This window comes from Etheostoma spectabile, chromosome 9, assembly GCF_008692095.1.
Source record: "Etheostoma spectabile isolate EspeVRDwgs_2016 chromosome 9, UIUC_Espe_1.0, whole genome shotgun sequence".
Lineage (NCBI taxonomy): Eukaryota > Metazoa > Chordata > Actinopteri > Perciformes > Percidae > Etheostoma > Etheostoma spectabile.
In genome coordinates this window covers 32,599,756-32,620,155 of record NC_045741.1, presented here as the reverse complement: position 1 = coordinate 32,620,155, position 20,400 = coordinate 32,599,756, and the positions used below count along the sequence as shown (strand labels likewise).

Sequence of the window (20,400 nt, the reverse complement as noted above, 5' to 3'; positions counted from 1 at the left end):
AAGTTTATGTAAAACATCTGAATTGACATTATTTTTCCTTAAAAGGCTTGACGTCTGACACAGACGTTGACTGAAATAATCATAGTTTACGCGGCACGGATGCAAATCCCCTCTCTCACCTTGCTTTCTTTCACCGCTCTCTCTCTCTCTCTTATCCCACTACTTTTTTTGGGTCCTGTTCCTGCTTGACGTCCTGGTAAGCAATTTCCTCTGCCTCCATTTTTTAGACCATAATTTTGATTGATAATTATCGTTGGGGACATAATTCTGTTGAGCCACCCAGCAGAGTGAAAGACTAGTAGAATAAAATAGAAATGGTGTGTTGTTGGGTGCATTCAAGCGTAGCCACAACAAATGAATGGATAAATCTCTCAGAGCTGCACTCTGCACTGCCGATTCAAAGAGACCAGCAGCCAGTGCCGCAGAGGGAGGAGAAAACGTACTTGTCCATGACTTGCTTTCTCTCTCTCCCTGCAGCCCAACTTTATGGCCTTTGGTTTCAAACAAAGAACTTGTGATTCATCCTCAGTTCCCCACTTTTGTTTTTAGAAAACCTTCAAAGACTAGCTGAACCCCAAAGGATTACCAGGCTGATTTTCACCTGACTTAAACACTTTAAGGGGGAATCCCTGTTGGGGGCCTATTTGGGACTGCTAGTCAGACATGATCGTCTCTCCTTATACACATATCTGAGCTGCTAATAAATACACATTTGACATAGCAGTTAACAATATCATTATGTATATGATGCAGTGTTAATCTGCTGTAGATGAGATTGTACATTTATTCTTGGCCTTGGAAACAATAGTTTATAAAACAATCTTTCATGTGTTGAATGGGTAATTGACTTCAGACAAATAAAGCTAAAACTGTTAATGTATATCCACAGTTATGTAAATGTCCGAATAGGTTTTCTCTTGAAATTCCTCCCTTCAGCAGGGAGCACAACCCAGCAGACACGCAGCACTGAGCGATGGTGTACACCTTATACACAAGGAAATTGTTTCCAATGTCAAATATAGCAAGAGTGAGACAGATTGCCCTTGATTGAGCATGTTTTGTAATTCAGGATTCTTTCACAACTAAGGTCATGCTTTATTTCAGATTATTATGGTTCAGTCTTCCTGATAAATGTGTAATTGATTCATGGTGCTGTATTTGTAAGCCTTTAAAATCAGCAAGGCTGAGCTGCATGAAAATCTCCGACCAGTCGTTTAAAATATTAAAAACTATTTCAATGTCAGGCTTGGAGACAGACTCATTCTTTGATAAGTGAAGAAGAGAAACCAGGCTTGGAAGTAAGACTGCCATGCGCTGGTCGGATCTCGAGTTTGAGACTAGGACTCGAGTCACACTTAAGTTGCATACACAGTAACTTCAGACTTGACTTGTGAGACTCTTCCTCAGAAAACTTCAGACTTGACTTGGATTCGAGGAGTGAGACTCAGGAAGAATCTTTATTTTTAGGAAACGTCTGATTCCCTTACCACATGTGAGGGAGTACAACAAACATGTCTACCACACCGAAAGCGGCTTGCCATTTATCATAAGCCATGGCTTTTAAGGTCTAAGGGCATTTTCACATATGATCTTAAATTTACCTTTTAAGGTAATTGCATATAATTGATCCCCATGTGTTTCATATCAAAATGTTCAGAACAAGCTCAGCTTTCCATAAAGTCATGCTCACAATTTTACTGGAGCAATGTGTAAAGAGATAATTTGGCGCTAAAGCTCAAAAGTGGAGGTTGGCTTTTTGAAACTTCTCAAATCTGTTTTGGTGCTTGAAATGAATTTAACAAAGTTTTAAGTTATATATGATCAAAATATAAATAAATGTCTGAAATGAAATTTTGTAATATCGCTTTTTGAGTAGGGGTTTTGTCAAACAACGTTTGGACGCACCGGTGCGTCTTTCGTCCTCAGAGGGTTAAAAACTTTATACAAGAAGGCCCAATCAAAAGAAGCGCTGAATGCAAAATGTGCGGTATCAAGATGAAAGACCTGTAAACGCACCCTAAGAGGTTAGTAAACGTGTTTAGCTCCACATTTTTAACAAGATTAACTTGAGTCTTGCTTTAGCTAAGACCTATGGGAGGTTATCTCTGACCGTTCGCTAGCTGATATGAGAAGATAAATGTTGGCCAAACTTGTGGTACAGAATTACATACTACTTTACGTCCTGCTGGCTGCAATTTTTTAAATTCGTAATATATAGCTATACAGTTCTGAGCAGCTGGGATGGAAAGCAGTTGATACAAAACTCATTGGAACCACTAGAGAATTGAGACTTTACTTGGACTCTAGCTCAGAGACTTGTGAGCATCTCTGATGCCTCCAACATTATGCAGTCTCTTGGAAAGACCTAGAAGTGAACTGAAATCCCCTTAGAACCACCAGACTTCTGCACAGAAGGTGTAGCTCCTTTTATTATAGGAAGCATACATGAATAAATCATTTACCTTGCAGACATTATTTATGTTCCTGAAGAGTTAAATTTTTGCTATCTTACAACAAGCAATCCTCACTAAGTGTTTTACCAGCATTAGTCTCGTTCAAGAACAGTGTTGGGCAAGTTAAAGTTACTAGTAAAAAATGAATTACTCAGTTACAAATTATAAAGGTAGCTAGTTACTTCAGAAAGTTCTTTGGTCTAAACAAGAAGACGGTAAGGTCTGGGAAGCATTGGTTAGAAACAGTCCAAATGTGTGTGAGTTTGTGCTAACACTGCCCTTTAACATCTTAACAGTTTTTGTCAGTTGGCCTTAGAAATAATTTACAATTACAGGCACTTCAATGTTGGCTAGATGTTAAAGCTGCTGTTGATAGTGCTGACATGTTAGCAAACAGTTCCCTGTTTACACATCCAGCAGACACAGAGCAAAACTAGCATTAATTTGGAATTTTGTTTCTGTCTACCTGATGAACGTAAGTCGAGTATTCCCCTGTTAGCTCTGTTTTTGGTCTCCACCTACTTAGAAATATATGTTTCTTAAGCTGCGTAACGTTCCACCATGTAGCTAGTCGCTAACTTTGTCTGTCGGCTGTTTGGTTCCGAGCAGGTAGTATACAGTGAGTGTATCAGAGCTTTTTCACTTTTGTGTGTGGTGAGACTGGATCAAAATAGTAAAGTTCTGCGCCAAAAGACAACAACATTTAGCTGAAAAATGCTGAAACACTCAGCCGAGCTGAGGGGAACTGCAGAGTTGGATGATAATTCTCAGTGGGCTCAGTGGGCCCATTCACATTACAGATCCATTGTTCACATTACGATATTGATAAGTGCAGCTTAGTTAGTTCTTCAGATTTGAGGTCATGGTGTAGCTTTGGGACAGGACTGGGCTACTTCCTCCTATAAGAATTATATAAATATTAATCTTGCTTCTTCCAGTATTGAACTGTTTTGGCAAAATTAGATACCAGCTCTTGTAGAAATTTTGGGATGGCTTGGCTCATTGTATCTTGATATATTCCAATACTATTTTTTCCTTTGCAAACTGATTACGATACTTGAACTTGCGTAGCGGCAATACCAAGAAGCCAGTGCCTTGGATGAATGGTTGCTGATAATGGGCAATGTACAGTAGATATTGCATTAAGGATCAGCCACCCACTCAGATCAGCTGGTATTCTGTCTATAATGGAGGGGTATGGAAATTTGTAAGTGACCCCAAACTTTTGACCAGTAGTGTGCGTGTGTGTGTGTGTGTGTGTGTGTGTGTGTGTGTGTGTGTGTGTGTGTGTGTGTGTGTTGTATATATATATATATATATATATATATAACATGCTCTATCAAATCATTTGTTGCCAGAAAACTAAAGCTATACGTGTTGTTAAATCCTGACCAAATTCTTGCCCTTTTAACCAAGAAAGGAACCAATAACCATTTAAGACCTCTTTGAAGGCTCAGCTCTATAGTGAACTTCATATATCCCAAGGAAAACAAGATCATATCAGTTTCGAAACAAATATATTTTTCCAAAATGTGTTGCAGCAGTAACATTAATAGCTTTTGAATATATACTACAGTGTTTAAAAGTGCTGAGAATTTGATCAACATATGTCTTATTTGAGCTGTTGTGATGAAAACTTCCTGATGTAGAAAGAATAGGTGACATTCATTTGTTGTTAAATTAGTCAGTGTTAGTGAAGGTATATGTGCTCCAATGAATTCCATGTTATTCGTGTAATACTAATTTGCATATACCAAATACCAACTTTCTGTGTGTGTGTGTTTGTGTATGTGTGTATGTGTGTGTGTGTGTGTGTGTGTCAGGTGCTGGGCAGTGCTGGAAATCGTGCCCCAGACGTCGATACCAGAAAGGCGGCTGGCAGCTGAGACGACAACCCAGCCCGGCCCCAGCAACCTGTCTGGTCCTCATTCCTCCGCCTCCCGTCTCCTGTACTCCAACATCTCACTAGAAGAGTAAGTCTTTACTCTGAATTATCTCTTGTCCTGTTTTGTGCCTTCCATCAAATCCAACAATCAATTGGCCACAGACCTACTTTTGTAGCATTACCATACAGGAGGCAGGATTTTTGGATGTCCGAGAGTTCCACGTTGTTAGTGCAGCTATAAAACAAACTAGAACTGCACGCAGTTTCAACGGGGTCCAAGCCTCCCCGCGCCAGTCGTCCCCAGCGACCCGGGGAAATGTTCTTTGTTGATTAGAGCGCCCCCTAAGGGCCTGTGTTTACCAAATTTGGCATAGAGCCTCCGGGCGGTGGGTGAAACAATCATTACCGGTTTGGTTTTGATAGCATTTACTGTGGCAGAGATATTGCAAATGCAAGTTTTCCATTTAAACGCATTGACTTTGTCCACAAAACCAACAAACGTCGATTATAGCGCCCCCTAGTGGCCCATCGTTACCAAATTTGGTTTGAAGCTTCCGTGCGGCATGCCAAACAATCACCCCAAGTATGGTGTTGATACGACGTATTTTGGCCGAGATATGGCAAAGTCCGTTCATGAAAAACACACTTTTTTGTATTTGTAGCGCCCCCTAGTGGCCAATGTTCGTCAAATTTGGTACAGATCCTCAGGGGGTCATGGCAAGTAATATTCTAAAGTTTGGCTTTGATAGCATTTATCTTGGCCGAGATATGGCAACGGCAATGTTTTCATAGCTAGCTACAAAACTTTGTTTGCGCGTAACACGCGCAATTCTTATCCTATAATAAATCTTTATACAACTTTGTGTCAGGTCGGTCTGGAGATGCTATGTGCCAAGTTTCGTGCAGATCCATTGCACGGTCTCGGAGGAGATAGAAAAAGTAGGTTTTCGATAAATCGCGATTTTTCACGCATAAAAGTCTAGGCGGAAATGGGCGTGGCCTATATCACGAGATTCAGTAGGATCCAGGGAACGCGTGGATGTAACGTTTTTAAATTTCCGATGTACGGTTTGCGAGTTATAGGGCCAAACGCGTTTTGTCCTGGTATAGCGCCACCTAGTGGTAGAAGTGGCTCAATTTTTTTGGCTGAGGTCTTTGCGGACTTTCGGACTAGTACTGAAAAGGGCGCGTCCCACCATGTACGGTTTAGGCTGCAGCACCACTTTTATGTGGCGTGGAATAATAATAATGGATATGGAGGAAAATCCTAGCGAAAACAATAGGGTTCCACAGCCCTGCTGTGTGAACCGCGTATCGCCTTGCGATACCGCGGTGCACGCATCCTCGGGCTTGGACCCCTAAAAAGAAAAAGAAAGATCAGATAGAGTGCCTTCCTCCTAATCCCTTGTGTTGCACTCTCATTGGCTGTAGCTTCCATTTCCAAATATTTAGCCCGCTAATGTAGATATCTGGAAGGTGTCTGCAAGACACCAGCAAGGCCTCTTCTCTCGTGTTTTTGAACAGTTCACACATTGTGAGCCAATGTCGATTTGCCTCAACATGCAGCTTTTTGTTGAGGAGCTCAAAAAAACTGTCGGCAAGCGGAAAATCCGGGTTAAAGTCCTGTAGCGGGACAGTAGTCTGCCCTGTAGTGGACTTTTTTTTTTACAGTTGATTCAATTATGTATCCGCAGACATTAGATGAACCAAGGTTTATCACTTGTGGTTTGAGTCCAAAAAATCTGAATCCATTTAACTGTACCATGGCGGACATGTCTGTGATCTTTGATATAATAGATTGAATGATTGATTAAATCCAATGGGAAATTGCTACATTTTCCCTGTCAGAAGACATAGATATGAATATGAATATCAGTCCAGAGTACAGCTTTCCCTCTGCTATCTTCAGGGAAATAACTCCTTTTTCCGTCTCTTTATCTCTGCGTAAAAGATTTTTGCGGTCTTCTCCGCAAGTCACTTTGAAATACATTTTTACTTAACTGTAATAGTCCCCACCACATTATTGATTGAAGGCCAAGACTTTATTGTAAATGTCTCGGTGCAGTGCAGCACGGCTGGGCACTGCTTTGACCTGATCAAATGATCCAAAAATAACGGAGTAAATGCTCCAGAAGTCACTCTGCGGCTGATGAGAACAAGCCCTTACATGATCTTGGACCAAACCAAAGCATTTATGTTTTTGCAGAACAAAACTATAAAGTAACGGGATTTTGTTACTCAATGTAAAGTCCTAAGACCACTAAAACCATTAGAACTGATTTAGCCTCTTTTATCATTAAAACGTTTTTTCAGTCGCTACAAAATTTGAATTTTCTGTCACAAATGGGAAGGCTGACATTTGCAAAAATCCTTGGTTGAAACTGGATGCAAAACTATAAAACTGCTTGTTTTATTAACGTTGACGGTTTATTATTGACCTTGCACACAGCAGCTGACAGACAATCTCAAATCAAGGTCTACTTACTCAATTGTTCTGGAGTTTAAAATTGTTGTGCAGGATGGAAAGGCCATCAGTCATGGATGGACTGTAGCTGGATATGTATTTTAGGGGGGAAAATAGAGCCACAGCCTATCAAAGCAACTATTCCAAAGTGTCTTGTTCTCTGAGGTAGAATGACAAATTAAAAAATAACATTCATAGGTACTGAGCCCTTTTTATGCCAAAACGTCTTTGAATTGTAATAGCTTCCTGGCTCAGACCCTCCCTTTCCATTAAATCCTCCTTCATTCCACTGATTTGCAGAACAACCATTTTTCATTCTGATTGCTTGGCATAGATTTTTATTTCTGTTTTATTTCTCCCCTCTACCCATCACTGTTCATCGTTCATCTATTTAAAAGCAGGGCTCTTGTGACCCACATGGCTAAGACAACCTCAGCGACAGGTACTCTGCTCTCCCTGCTTGGCAGAGCTTTGGCTTTCACAGATCAACAATGCCCCCTAGTGGATTTTATAAATTGTGTTGTGCCTGTCTAAGAAGCACAGGGTAGTTGTTCGCCTCATCTGTTGAGTCATTTAGAGCAGCAATGCACATTTAAATCAATACAAGGATACAATAAACGGGACAATAACAAAGTTTCAGCTGTACATAGACCAAGTTATTCAATTAAAAAGAATTGAAGCTAAACTAAACAATGGATAATTAATGCAGACTTATTATTAAATGCCACTTACTGGGTCTTTTTTATATGGATCCACAGGTGCTCAGTGATTCAGTACAAGAGAAACAAGAAAAATAGTGGCACTAATGGTTGAATTTCACTCTGAAAGAAATGATGAACTCTTCCAAGTAAAAATGGGAGCCACAGTTGACTTATGGCTACATGTTTGAGAGTAGAGTTGGTGTTTGTTTCAGTAATTTACATATTCATGTGGCAGACGTGTTTGTCCAAAGCAACGTAGAAATGAGGTACAGTCCATGCCACAGAAAATTAAGCAGAAACCTTCGAGAAACTAGGACATTCAAAGCTTCCACTGAGGTTTTTGAATGAACTGACCCAAAAGCTGCAGCGCAGCTTGTTATTCTGAGGCAGATCATTAAATATGCATTTGAATGTTGATTTATAATTTGACCGTCAACGTTATGTATTAAGTAGTCTATATCCACTACGTTCCACTTCCTGGATTGCTGCCATTGGAAATTTCGCCAGATGTCACTCTTTTTGGCCAGATCTGTGCAGGGTAAATCCAGACAGCTAGCTAGATTATTTGTCCAATCTGAGTTTTCTGTTGCACAACTGAAACAACTTTTGAATGTAAACGTTCCAACCGAGGCTATTTTGCAGTAGCACCGTGGCTCTGTCCGGCTCTTATCGCTGCCCATGGCGATTGTGTTTGGTTTAAAGAAATGCCAATAAATCGGAACACGTTTTTCTCCCAGCTCGTTCTTCGGAGGCAGACCATTAAATACGCATTTGAATTGCATGCTCTACCAAGATCTAATAATGCTGGTGATTGGCTGTCTAACGTTACACGTCGCAGAGACATGCAGGAAAAAGTTGAGGTTACACAGGGACAGGGCTCACGTAGTATGAGCTGACAAATCAATAAAAAGATTTGTGCCGAGTGTTGTAATTTGTTTTTGTTTCATAAAATTGGTATCGAAAAAAAAGAATTGTTTAGGAACCGGTATCAAAGTCACAGTATTGGTATTGAATATTTTCAAATAATACCCAGCACTACATTGGCAGTATATTGTATAGAGCGAAGCGACATTATCGATTGACACCGACAACATTTTAAGTGCCAGTTAGTTGGTTATCCATCACGATGCCCAGATTTCAAACAGACTTTGCTCCTGAGAGTGAGGTGGAGCTGAGCTGGATGCTAATATGCTGAAGGAGAGGATGAGGTCACCAGGAGGTTACCACTATATACTGTATGCCTTGATGATGTTGCTGATGTAGATTGATCTGCAAGGATTTTGGATAACCTTAAAAAAAAGACACTTGGCGAGTGAACATCTAGTAATAACTCAGACTCAAGTACTGTACTTAAGTACAAATTTGAGGTACTTGAGTCTTTTGTTTTTGTGTATTTTCTACTTCTACTCCCCTACATTTCATAGAAAAGTATTGTACTTTTTACTCCACTACATTCATCTGACAGCTTTAATTACTAGTTACTTTTCAAATTAAGATTTTTGCACACCAAACACGTTATAGAGTACAGCTGAAATGAGTAGCCAATTAGCCAATTTGATCGTTTCCAGTTTCCAAAATGGGAAGTTTTTTCTGCATTGAGTACTTTCACTTTTAATACTTCAAGTAAGTTTTCCTGATGATACATACTTTTATTTAAGTAACATTTTCAATGAAGGACTTTTACTTGCAACAGAGTATTTTTAAAGTGGGGTATTAGTACTTTGACTTAAGGCGTAACTCTCGCCAAAATGCAACCGAGGGTCTTTTTGTGAATGTCCCCGAGTCAAACTTTTGATTAAAAGCATAGTTAGGATGGAAGCGCCTGTTTTAAGATTCACCGTATTTTTGTTTAGGGTTGAATGGCCTTTAGAATGGGAGTGCTAGGGGCACTTTGATTGAATCAAAATCACTATTTTGAAAACACGGAAAACCCTGAAACTTTGCTCAAAGTATCACCAGGGGCTCTACACATGAACCCAAGCATTGAGAACGTTGTTTGTTTGTGTTTGTGAGATGGCAGCAACTGGAAAAACCAACAGCTAAAGTGAGTCTTTCAAAAACTCTCTTTTCAGTAAACTCTATGTACACAAACAATGTTCTCAATGCTAGAGTTCATGTGTAGAGGCCCTGGTGATACTTTGAGCAATGTTTCAGTGTTTCAGTGTTTTTAGTGTTATAAAAATAGTTATTTTGATGTGATCATAGAAGTGCCCCTAGCACTTCCATTAAAAAGGCCATTTGACCCAAAATCTTAAAAGTGACGCTTCCGTCCTAATTATGCTTTTAAGTTAGACCCTAGGTTGCATATTGGCGACAGTTACGCTTTAAGAAAAGGATCTAAATACTTCTTCCAACACTGAACAGAAGTCATCGGAAATGTCATCGGACTAGACTTCAGCACGATGGGGCAACTCCTAGCTCACCCAGCAGGGCTGAGTCCCCAGGTTTTGAATCCAACCCGCTGCTCTTTGCTGCATGTCGTCCCCCTTCTCTCTCCCCTTTCCTGCCTCAACCTATCCCATTGACTAAAAGCCCCAAAAGCCCCCAAAAAATGTCTTAAGAAATATATACAGTATATATAAAATAAAAGAATATACTGTATGTGTATAAATGTACATATATATGTATGTATGTATACATACATACATACATACATGTACATACATAGTACATATATGTACACATGAACTATAAAGGGGTTTTTAATCTGGTAATCTAAAACCCTAAATACAGCGACTGACAGAAGCAAAGAATATGAATTGCACAATTAACCATTTCTTTATCTACATTTTTGTTATATGTTGCCATGGAAACACTGATGACAGCAAAGAATGTTGCCTCAAATGGTGTTCTTTCAACTGAAAGCCATGCGTCATCTGTGGCAAGAGATATCATTGAATCTGGTATGATGAGTGGATCAAGGCTGAGGCAGATAAAAGGAAATCACTACCTTCACTAACTTAGACACAGAGAGGGAACAGGCTGCAATGACTAAGCTTATTTTTATGAATATACGTATATAAGTACAGACCAAAGAAGGTTCCACAATATGATAAAGAGACTTTCAAGCTACAGAAAATACTTGATGGAAAGACAAAAAAGACAAAAAGTGGTTTAGTTTTTATTTGGTGGTCTGGTGGTAAGCAAGCTCCCTCTAGTGGTATGTGGGTGGAAATAAATTGAAATAAATCAATTTAAAAACATAATAAGATATGCTGTGATATTTCAAAAGAAAATACTTAAACTATGATCAGTGAATTGTCATTTTAAATGAGACTGCAACACAACCCTGCAGATTCCAAACCAAAACAGGGTCAGAAAAGTTTTCAGAAAGTCTGTGGTTTGCAAACGTGCAAACGTGGCAAAAGATATTTGTTTTTAAACCCAAATGTAGTAATTTAGTGTACCCTCAGTCAGTTTGTGTTATACTAACATCAGTATCCTCCCTTCACCCCAAATAAAAATAAAATTACAGTAGCCTATTTTCTTTTGTCTTTGTCGGTTCAACCAATCATAAAAATGCCACAACAAAACAATGTTTAGTTTTACTTATAACAACTAAATACTAAAAACATGGAGCAACAACAGGCAAACTGTAGGTTTTCCCTAAAGTGCCGGGAGACCGTCAGACCATGGGTGGAGTATTCTAGACCCCCCACAGGACAAATTCAAAAGCAGTCTAGAACCAGTGGATAAATGCAATTTCATGTAAATGTGAGTGATTCTTTTGAAAGCAGAGTACCCCTTGTACTTTCGGCATCAAGGTTAAACAATACACACACACCACACACTTCTGTGAGTGTGTCCTCTCCTGTCAGAGCTGTAACCTTGTTCTTTAGGATGGAAGAGGAGGAGCGTTGCAGGCTTTCATTCAGGGCATTCAGATAAATACAGGTGTCAGGTGTGGCATCTTAGCATGAGGCACGAACAAACAAACAAGCGAGTTAGCACCTTGCCCCAGGACAGACATCTGCCATCAAAGTACAGCAACAGGTGGAAGAACATTAATGAGCATTAATACATAGAGGCAGGAAGAAGTACTTTAAAGTAGCCTTTATTAATTATTATTGCGGAGATGGGGTATGGAGATAGGTCCATGGGACTGTTTCTGGGGATGAGTCTGAGGGAAGAACAGGAGACAAGGGTAAAGAGAATGCAGAAGACAAAGGCAGGTCCTGTTCTCCATCTCTACAATAATAATTAATAAAGGCTAGTTTGAAGTACTTCTTCCTGCCTCTATGTAATAATGCACATGGGTAGCCTAAATGGGTTCCATTCAGATCTTAACATTAAGTATTTTACTGTTAAATGTCAACAAGATTCAACATGTTGGTATTTATGCAAGTTAGCACATACATAATTAGATTGTACACCGTTTGCGTGTAAACGTGTAATACATTTTTTGTTTGTCCTGATGTAAGTTATCAACTCAGTAATTGTCATGGTGATATCTAAAGGTTAAAGTGTGTACCCTATTCACATGAGGAAAAAATGAATAGTCGTATGAATAGGCTATATTTGGGTCTTTTTCTAAACTTTCCGATTCTTCAGTGCTTTTTTTCCTTACTCGGGACATATAAAGGATACAAAATCAGTTGAGTCTTCTTCTGTTGCAATTTGTTCAAGTTTGACCTACATTTTGGCTTAAAATGACTGGACTATATTGGAAAATAGACACTGGAACTCTGAGTATTCTAGAAGCAGATAAGTGAGAGAAGTATTCCATAATTCCTTCACTCTTCTGCTTCTAGAATTATATACAGTGGTATACATATACAGTAAATGTGGTGTCATTACTTTACCAAAAACCTCCATAAGAGACAGACTCAAAGCATACCAACCTTTCCTGAGAACACACAGAAAAAACATCATGTCAAGACAACAAAGTCAACTCCAGAATGAAATGGAGATTGTTAAAAGTTTCAGGAAATGGACTCCGGAGGAGAGAAGGAAAGAGCTAGTTAGAGAGTTGAGGAACATAGAGATGGAGCGCAGAGCGAGAGCGCTTCAGAGGGACATGAGGGAAAAAGAGGAAAAAGACAAAGAGACTGAAAGATTGCAAAGTCAGAAACAGAGATATGAGGAGGAGAGGAGGAGGCAGGAGATCAAACAGATGGAGGAGGAGAAAAGGAGGGTGAATGAGCAAAAGGCCCTCGAGAAACAAAAACAGGTGCAACTGAAGAAAGCGAGGCTTGAGTGGAAGAAGGTGATGATGGTGGACGAGGAGCCAATCACATTGCCCGGATTAACTCTGAGTGATCTGAAAAGGGAGCAAAGGAGGTGCAGACAGGCTGAGCAAAGAGTGGAAGATAAAGCCAGCTTTAAGAGCCTGACCTCGGAGCTAAAGGGCCAGGAGAAGAGTAAAAGAAAAACCCTGTTCAATAACTGGGTTGGAGAGCCAAGTGAGACGAACAGGAGCTCCACCCAAACGGTTCCACCCCCCTCCACTGAAATACCAAGCCTTGAGTCTAAAAGTATGTGTCTCATTTTTACCCATTTGTTTTAAACAACAATTCACTGCCTGTTTTTATTTTTTTTCTATGCTAATTCGGACTGCACATTTAATCGCAAATGTGTTGAAATCGCAAAAAGAACTAGGCCACTGGTTCTCAAACTGTGGTACTAAGTACCACTGGTGGTACGCGAGCTCCATCTAGTGGATGGAATATCTGATACATTGTAAAAATTGCAATAAATCAATTAAAACATTTCAAAAGGAAATAATAAACTATGATCAGTGTAAAAGTAAAAAAGAATATATTTTTGTTTTGCTATCAGCCCGCTACATAGCCAAGTAAGCAAAGATCAAAATAATGATTGAAAAACACTGCAATGGGACAATCCAAATGGGAACTATTTAGAAGGGTAGTGTAGATCAGGAGAATATTTTGAGCAGCCCTGTGGAATTTATAATGGATGACAGACCAAGCGCAAGGCTAGTTGCTACTAAAAGGGTAATTTTGTTTTTTTCAACCTATTTTCCTAGATTTTTGTGTCTAAGCGACTGGTAGCAACAACAATCTTTGGCATTGGTTCAGCATTAAGCGAGATCGCTGCAGTTGGCAGCGGCGAAACGAGCTACAATGTTCACAAAAGTGCTTGTTTTGCCATTGACAGATTATCTTAAAAAAAGAAAAAGAAATAGGCCTAAGCTTAGCAGAAGTCATTTCCAAATTTTTGCATTTCAGTTGCTGCTTGACTCAGTCTGCAAAACCCTGCCCCTACTGCTGCGGGCCTCATTGTTCATTCATTTTGAACGTGTTGTGGATCAGATTATTATTCTGTGTCTGACAACAATATGAAAAGGATTTCTAAGAAGGTTGACCTTTCTGTTACAGAGTAAGATCCTTTTTAAACATAAAAACATCCACAAAATTGCGTTCGCTTAACCCACCAGACTCCAAACCAAATATAACTAGCAGCAAAGCAGTGAAATCTACACAGCACCTGTTAGCATCAAACGGTGCAAAACAGTAAGGAGATTTGACCCACGTCCTGTGTGAACCGTCCGTAGCTGAATAGGGTTGGCCTGCGCTCATGTGGTGGTACGTGGTGTCAAACCATTCTGATGACCAATGCAGCGACGTCTCGGTCTACAGATCCTATCTGACAGACTAAAGAAAAGCTACTTGTTTGGTACAGATCCTCGCAAAAATCACACTCTAGCAATTTTAAATTTTATAGTTGTTTTTATGAAAATTAGAATAACGAACCAACATGATCATTCCCTTTCCAATATTGTGAATTATGTCGCACTCGCACTATCAGTCAAAAATATATGCAATTAGATATTTTCCTCATATCGTGCAACCCTAATGCTAATCATCTTTTATTTTCTTATATAAAAAACAGCAATACCAAAATCCAGGAGGAGAGTTAAGGCTACTCAAATCTTGGAGGGATGGCTCAAGAAATTTGTCTGAGCAGTTTGCTATACTGACCTGTCCAGAAACAGCATCCTCAAAAAATGGATGATCTTCTGATGAATAAAACAGTGCTGCATTAAAAACATTTGAGTTGTCCTTTTTAAGTAGTGAAAATGCTAAATGATTGACAAGGCAATGCATTCCTTCACCTAAATGTGCAGAAAACTAAGGACTTTGATCTTAGACAAAAACTTACTAACACCACAAACAACAAGATCAAAAAGGGACAGACTGTAGGCTCTGCTGAAAATTATAGAAATGTATATCTTGAGTCCTAGCTTCAATTTACGTTCCATTCCGAAGCTTTTTGCAAAAAAACAGGCCAGCAACGGCTAAGGAAACTTAAGTTTCATGTTGACAAGTCCCTTATGATTCTGTTCTACAGATCTTATATTAAATCTGTCCTGACCTTCTCTGTTGGTTCAGTAACCTTAACATCATGTCCAAAACTACAGTAAACATAGTCCACAGTCCACATTATCAGACCTGTTGCATAGACAGATAGTTTGAAATACTTAAATGATCTCCATGGGGGTATTTACATTTTTATTTTATAGTTTGGAAAGCTAATGCTGTTTTCACCCCTTATTTTCTGAACCTCAGTTCTTGCCCTTGGGCTGCCGTCTCAGATGTCCACAGGTCAGGAGCAACAGGTATAAGTACTCCTTTACACCTGCCGCCATTTCCCTCTTTAACGCGGACCAGGGGAGGAGTCAAACTTCAACTTGTGGCTACTTTATTTCTTGCTTTGTTATTTATCATCTAGTCGGTTGACTTTGTGTTGAGGACGTCAGAGATGTTGACAAAGTGGTTGTTGCAGATTATGTTATGTTGCGGGAACCTACGCTACCAATTAGATGCTCCTTTGTGTCAAAAGGAGGCAGTTGAGGCGGTTTGGGCATCTGTGAAGGATGCCCCCTGGGTGCTTCCGTAGGGATGGTGTTCCAGGCATGTCCAGCTGGGAGGAGGCCTCGGGGAAGACCTAGGACTATGTGAAGGGATTATATCTCCAACCTGGCCTCGGGATCCCACAGTCAGAGCTGAGTAATGTGGCTCGGGAACGGGAAGTTTGGGGTCCCCTGCTGGAGCTGTTGTCCCCGCGACCCGACACTGGATAAGCGGACAAAGATTAATGGATGAATTTTTTGATGGACAATTGTCCTTTGTGTTTGTAAAAATGGTCATATCTATTTGGTCATTTTGACTTCCACCAGCACACACAGTGGCTGTGGAACATACACAATGTTTGCGCCACAATGTTTTCTAAATGTATTAAGTATTTCAATTGTTCCAGGCAGGGGGCTTTTAAAGTTAAGTTCTCAGTTCTGTTAGCTGGGCGGCAAAAGAAAGCAGAAGGAAAAAAACTAATGAAAGAAACAGCACTTTACAACAGCGGTAGACAAATGGCCAAAATTAGAGTTGAAAATGGAAACACTGATTCATAGGTTTAGCCCTGACCTGCAATATGTTTTACAACCATTTGTGCCTCATTTAATATTTAGGACAATATTTCCACTACTATAGTATTCTTGTATCTCCCCAGGAGATCCCTCTGCAGGCTGGGAGCTGGCCAGCTACTAGAGAAACAGAGAGAGCCAGGCTCTATTTCAATGCCTCTTAATGAAGATGAATTAAAGTAGTGGGCAGCTCTTTATAATATTATGGTTACTGATATCTAACTATAAAGCAAGGAATGTCTGTCTATTTGTCCTTCGCACACCCGAGAACCTTTCATCTGATCTACTTCACACCTGGCAGGTGTATTGCTGCAGGCCCTTTGAGTAGTCTTTGAGCGCCTTGAAACGCACTATATACTGTAAATGCAGTCCATTTACATTTATCCAATAGCTTGCTTTGTGTCAAATTTGTGGCAATTTAAACACACAACATGTTCAATATTAATAAACCACAGCAGCAGCGGGGGCGGGTCTTTGCAGATGAGTAAAGCAGCGACTAAAACACATATTTGGAAATTACTTCTGCTAAGGGACCGTTTTATGGAATGGATGACCGGGGGAAAATAGATGAGGGTCATGTCTTTTTATTCTCTGTAAAGTGAATGGTCACCGTTTTATAGTCTAGGGGGTGGGGGCTTACTAAAGTTGGGTTCTTTGGAACTTTGGCCACTGTGAAATTTAGCTGTTTTCATTAATGAAAACAGCTAAATTTCACAGTGGCTTGTTTGGTGCCTATTTTCCCATGTAGCTCTCAGTCTCCGCCCCCCATCGCTAGCAGATGACTGTGACCCAAAAAAAATCGCGCCATCCCCCACCCCCATGATGCCACACACCTGACCCTACCCCTGCAGTCACAGGTAGACCTATTGTGAACAACAAGCTATTTAAGCTCTATTTACGCGCACAGATTCACCAAACGGAACACAACGAGGTACGTACAAAAATATGGACCTCTAGCTGTATGCACAAAAACCTAAGACTTTCAACACTGTCTAGTGAGGAAACAATAAAGAAAGTAGTTTATTTTATTGACGCTCCAAAATTACGAGGAGCCCAGAGAGTGTTGGAGGAGTTGCTGGTACCCTATAAAGACAAGCCATGTGGTGTCTTGGATATGGATTTTGTCTTCAAACTGTTTTTCGAAAGACAAACAAAAAGAACGGTACCGGGACTGCATGCTGAATCCCAACTATGGGATACCAGTTTTGAGTGTGATGTGTAAGATGAGAACGCAGAAGTTAAGTCATGTATGTCGTTATTGTAAAAAAACAAAAAAACAATGGGTATCTTTCCCAAGCACAAACCAGTACAGAAGGCATTAATGAAGTCTTGGGGAGGGTCATGCCTCTTTTCCCAATCATTTTGGAAGGTCATAGAAAAATGCGTTGTTGGCAAAGTTGGGATCTTTGGTCTATTCTGGTTAAAGATCCCAAAACCCCTCCTGTCCCTGAAATAAAAACAAAGAGTCCCTAAGTGTATTTTCAACATTTGTGTGTGTGGATCTGCTGATCTACCAAACTCTTCTTCACTTCCCTGGAATCCCTGGTGCAGGTGAAGTGGTATTTCAGCTGTTGAACATCAGTTTTTTCTTGGGTATTAATTTGCTTAATCAGAAGTCATTGATGAGGGAGGAGAAACCACTTAATGGCACTCCACTGAGCACTTTACAGTTCCAAAGCCTCCTCCATAAAATGTTATCTGTGTTTTCCCCTTCAGGTCTGAGAGAGCAGGAGAGATTGCAACCATACCATTAACTAAGGTAAGGACGCCACACTCCTTTTGTGTGTTTGTATTGGTGAGGTAGAAAAGGAAGATATACATACGGAAGTACTCATAATTTACTTGTCAATATAATTCTTGTCAACTCTTAAAGAGCTAATTGAAGCTTCATATATCACTTTTGAATGTATTGGTACTGTGAGGATGTATTTTCTTTACGTGCAAACAAAGTGTTTCTGGAACCTCGCGGAACAGTTCAGCATAGGTTTTTGTTTTTTTTCAATATCCCAATCTGCGGTGACTCTGAGAGATGTGCATCATTGTTTAGTTGTCCCTCTTCCTCTTTAAGGCTAACTGAAATACAGAATGACAATTAAATAACACACATTCCCTGCGGTATATATGTAATATTATACATATTATGTTATTCATATATAAAATTACATATAATGATTAATCAAGGCCCCGAGTTTTAATACAATGGTATGTAGAGCTACGATGGGTGGAAAAAGATGAAGTGAACGCCACCTTGCTCCATTAGGAAGGATGGACATTTTTCCACTTATTTAAAACACCAATAGTATATATTGGTGGTGGTGATCGACCTCATCTTGTCCATGTCTCAGTCTCTGTTGCAATGTAGTGATTTTTTCATGGTACGTCAGTAACACTGAAAGTGTGTGAGTACTTAATAAACAGCCATAATCCAGTATAGTTTGTATGTGTGTTACAGGCCTATACGTGCTCCTAGAGCCACATGCAGGGCTAGATAATGGTTTGTGGTGAAGTCAAGAGCAGCAGCATGTGTTCAGCCTGTGTTTGGATCCAATTACACAGGAAACAGTGTGCCTACCAAGCTAACAACCGCTAATTGAAACATGCAGCAATTAGCTGTGGTGGCTGGCTGGACCTGCCCGACAAAACTAATCGGTAGCCAGAGATGGCACAATGCAGCTGGCCTGGCTTGAACTCTTTAAAGGGAATATAACTCAGGAGAATAAAAGCTGCACCAGGTCAAATTCTTTAAAAAAAATCTCATCAGCCTGAGTCACAGACAGGAGCTTGGTGCTGACACAGATACACTCCAAATGCACCCTCTGACTTTAACTATTAGTAAGGGAACCCAAGTTAATTGTGTCTTTTCATGAAATTACACTTGAAGCATTCTAGAGGTTTTCATTCTAACATGAGTGGTGATTTCACTGATTAGCACAACTTAAAAGAGGGAGCTAATCAGTGAAAAACATGAAGCTCTTTGGTCAGAACAATGACCTGCATAATGGAAGACTAGATCAGAGAGTGATGAAAGCAGGTCCCTCAGCTAACATGTGAATGGTGTCATCTGTCATCAACATACTAAAGCTGCATTTGCATTGCTACATTTTGGTTTAAAAACAAATATCTTTTGCTACATTCACACTGCTCTGGCATTTCAGACCCCCTAAACCGTAGACTTTTTGAAAACTCTTCTGACCCTGTTTTGGTTTGGAATCTGCGGGGTTGTGTTGCAGTAATTTACTATTTTTCCTGGTTGATAATGAGCCTTTGGGGAGACACATTAAGTGGGGAGTCTACTCCAGTCATGGTCTGGCGGTCTCCCCCTGAACCTGCTCGGGTTTATGCATCAAAGGTTCCGCTTTATGGAAAACCTACAGATTAGAAAATGGCACCACTCTCTTGTTGTGTCTTCATGTTTTACATTTTAGTAGAAGACATTATTATCATGTGGCATTTTTATGATTGGTTGAACCGATGACAACAAATTAAAATACTGATTTATTTGTTTTTTTGCTGTGAAGGGAGGATACTGGCATTCGTATTACAAACTGACTGAGGCTACATTTACATTGCTAAATTTTGGTTTAAAAACAACTATCTTTTGCTATGTTTACAGCTTGCATTCACACTGCTCTGGCATTTCAGAGCCCCTAAATTGGAGCTTTTCTGAAAACTGACCCGTGTTGGTTTGGAATCTGCGGGGTTGTGTTCAAGTCTCAATGGCCGCAAACAGAGACCTTTTGTGTGGGCCAACACCCACACTGTCGCCGCGTGATTTGGTCATGCCTAGTATACGAAAATCTTGATCATGAGATGTGAAGTTTGGATGTGTTAGTTTAAATGTGATTAGCTAAAAACTGGAGCTTAAATGCTTTTGTACACTGAGATTGCTTTTGGCTCAAAACTCTGCTTTAAAACCAAAACGTAAATGTAAATGTAAATGTAGCCTATATGTTCATAGAAACAAAATCTATGTAACGGTTAAAATGTTTCACTTATAACACACTAAAAAAACACTGAGTGTGCCTTTTTATTTCAAAACTAGGTTTTATTTGTTCAATATGTTCCCTTCTTCTCCCTTGTTGTGTCTTCATTTTTAACATCCACCAACATCCATCACCCACGTCACTAACCCATGTAGATTATTAATGAACGTTACAAGGCGTACTCCTGGGTGGCTGAGCTGATCCAGGTGTTTATAGCCATCAGCGTCACTGTGTCCTTCCTGGTAATGGGATCTGCCATGAAACACACCAGTAAGTTTACTCCTGCTTGAATGTGATTTAGTCATTTACTCTGTTAGCATTAATGTACCCTCGCATTGCCAGACCTTCCTCCACCGCGGCACTGTGGATGAACTCCACACATCTGGGATGGGAGGAAGAACATGCTCTGGATTATTGGTATTTCTTTAAACCAATCAGAATCGTCTTGGGCGGTGCTTAACAAGTAAGGTTCAAGCCGCGGTGCCTCTGCCTCGGGTAGCCTCGGGAAGAAACTTGTTTTGGTGTTACGTG

At 40.0% G+C, this 20,400-nt stretch overlaps 2 protein-coding genes across 3 annotated transcripts in view; both read left to right on the top strand.

The window, feature by feature from the left end:
• The window catches only part of LOC116695344 (uncharacterized), a 95,269-nt gene that overhangs the window by 67,589 nt on the left and 7,280 nt on the right, over positions 1–20,400 (top strand). For both annotated transcript variants that reach the window (XM_032525555.1, XM_032525554.1), the window contains 3 exons: positions 4,277–4,426; positions 17,603–17,645; positions 20,025–20,139. In XM_032525555.1, the coding sequence (XP_032381446.1) occupies positions 4,277–4,426; positions 17,603–17,645; positions 20,025–20,139 (308 nt within the window). The remainder of the gene's footprint in view (positions 1–4,276; positions 4,427–17,602; positions 17,646–20,024; positions 20,140–20,400) is intronic.
• On the top strand, positions 12,265–14,498 carry LOC116695365 (stress response protein nst1). Its single transcript, XM_032525585.1, has 2 exons — positions 12,265–12,977; positions 14,356–14,498. The coding sequence occupies exons 1-2, from the start codon at positions 12,374–12,376 to the stop codon at positions 14,424–14,426; spliced, it is 675 nt and encodes a 224-aa protein (XP_032381476.1). The 5' UTR covers positions 12,265–12,373; the 3' UTR covers positions 14,427–14,498.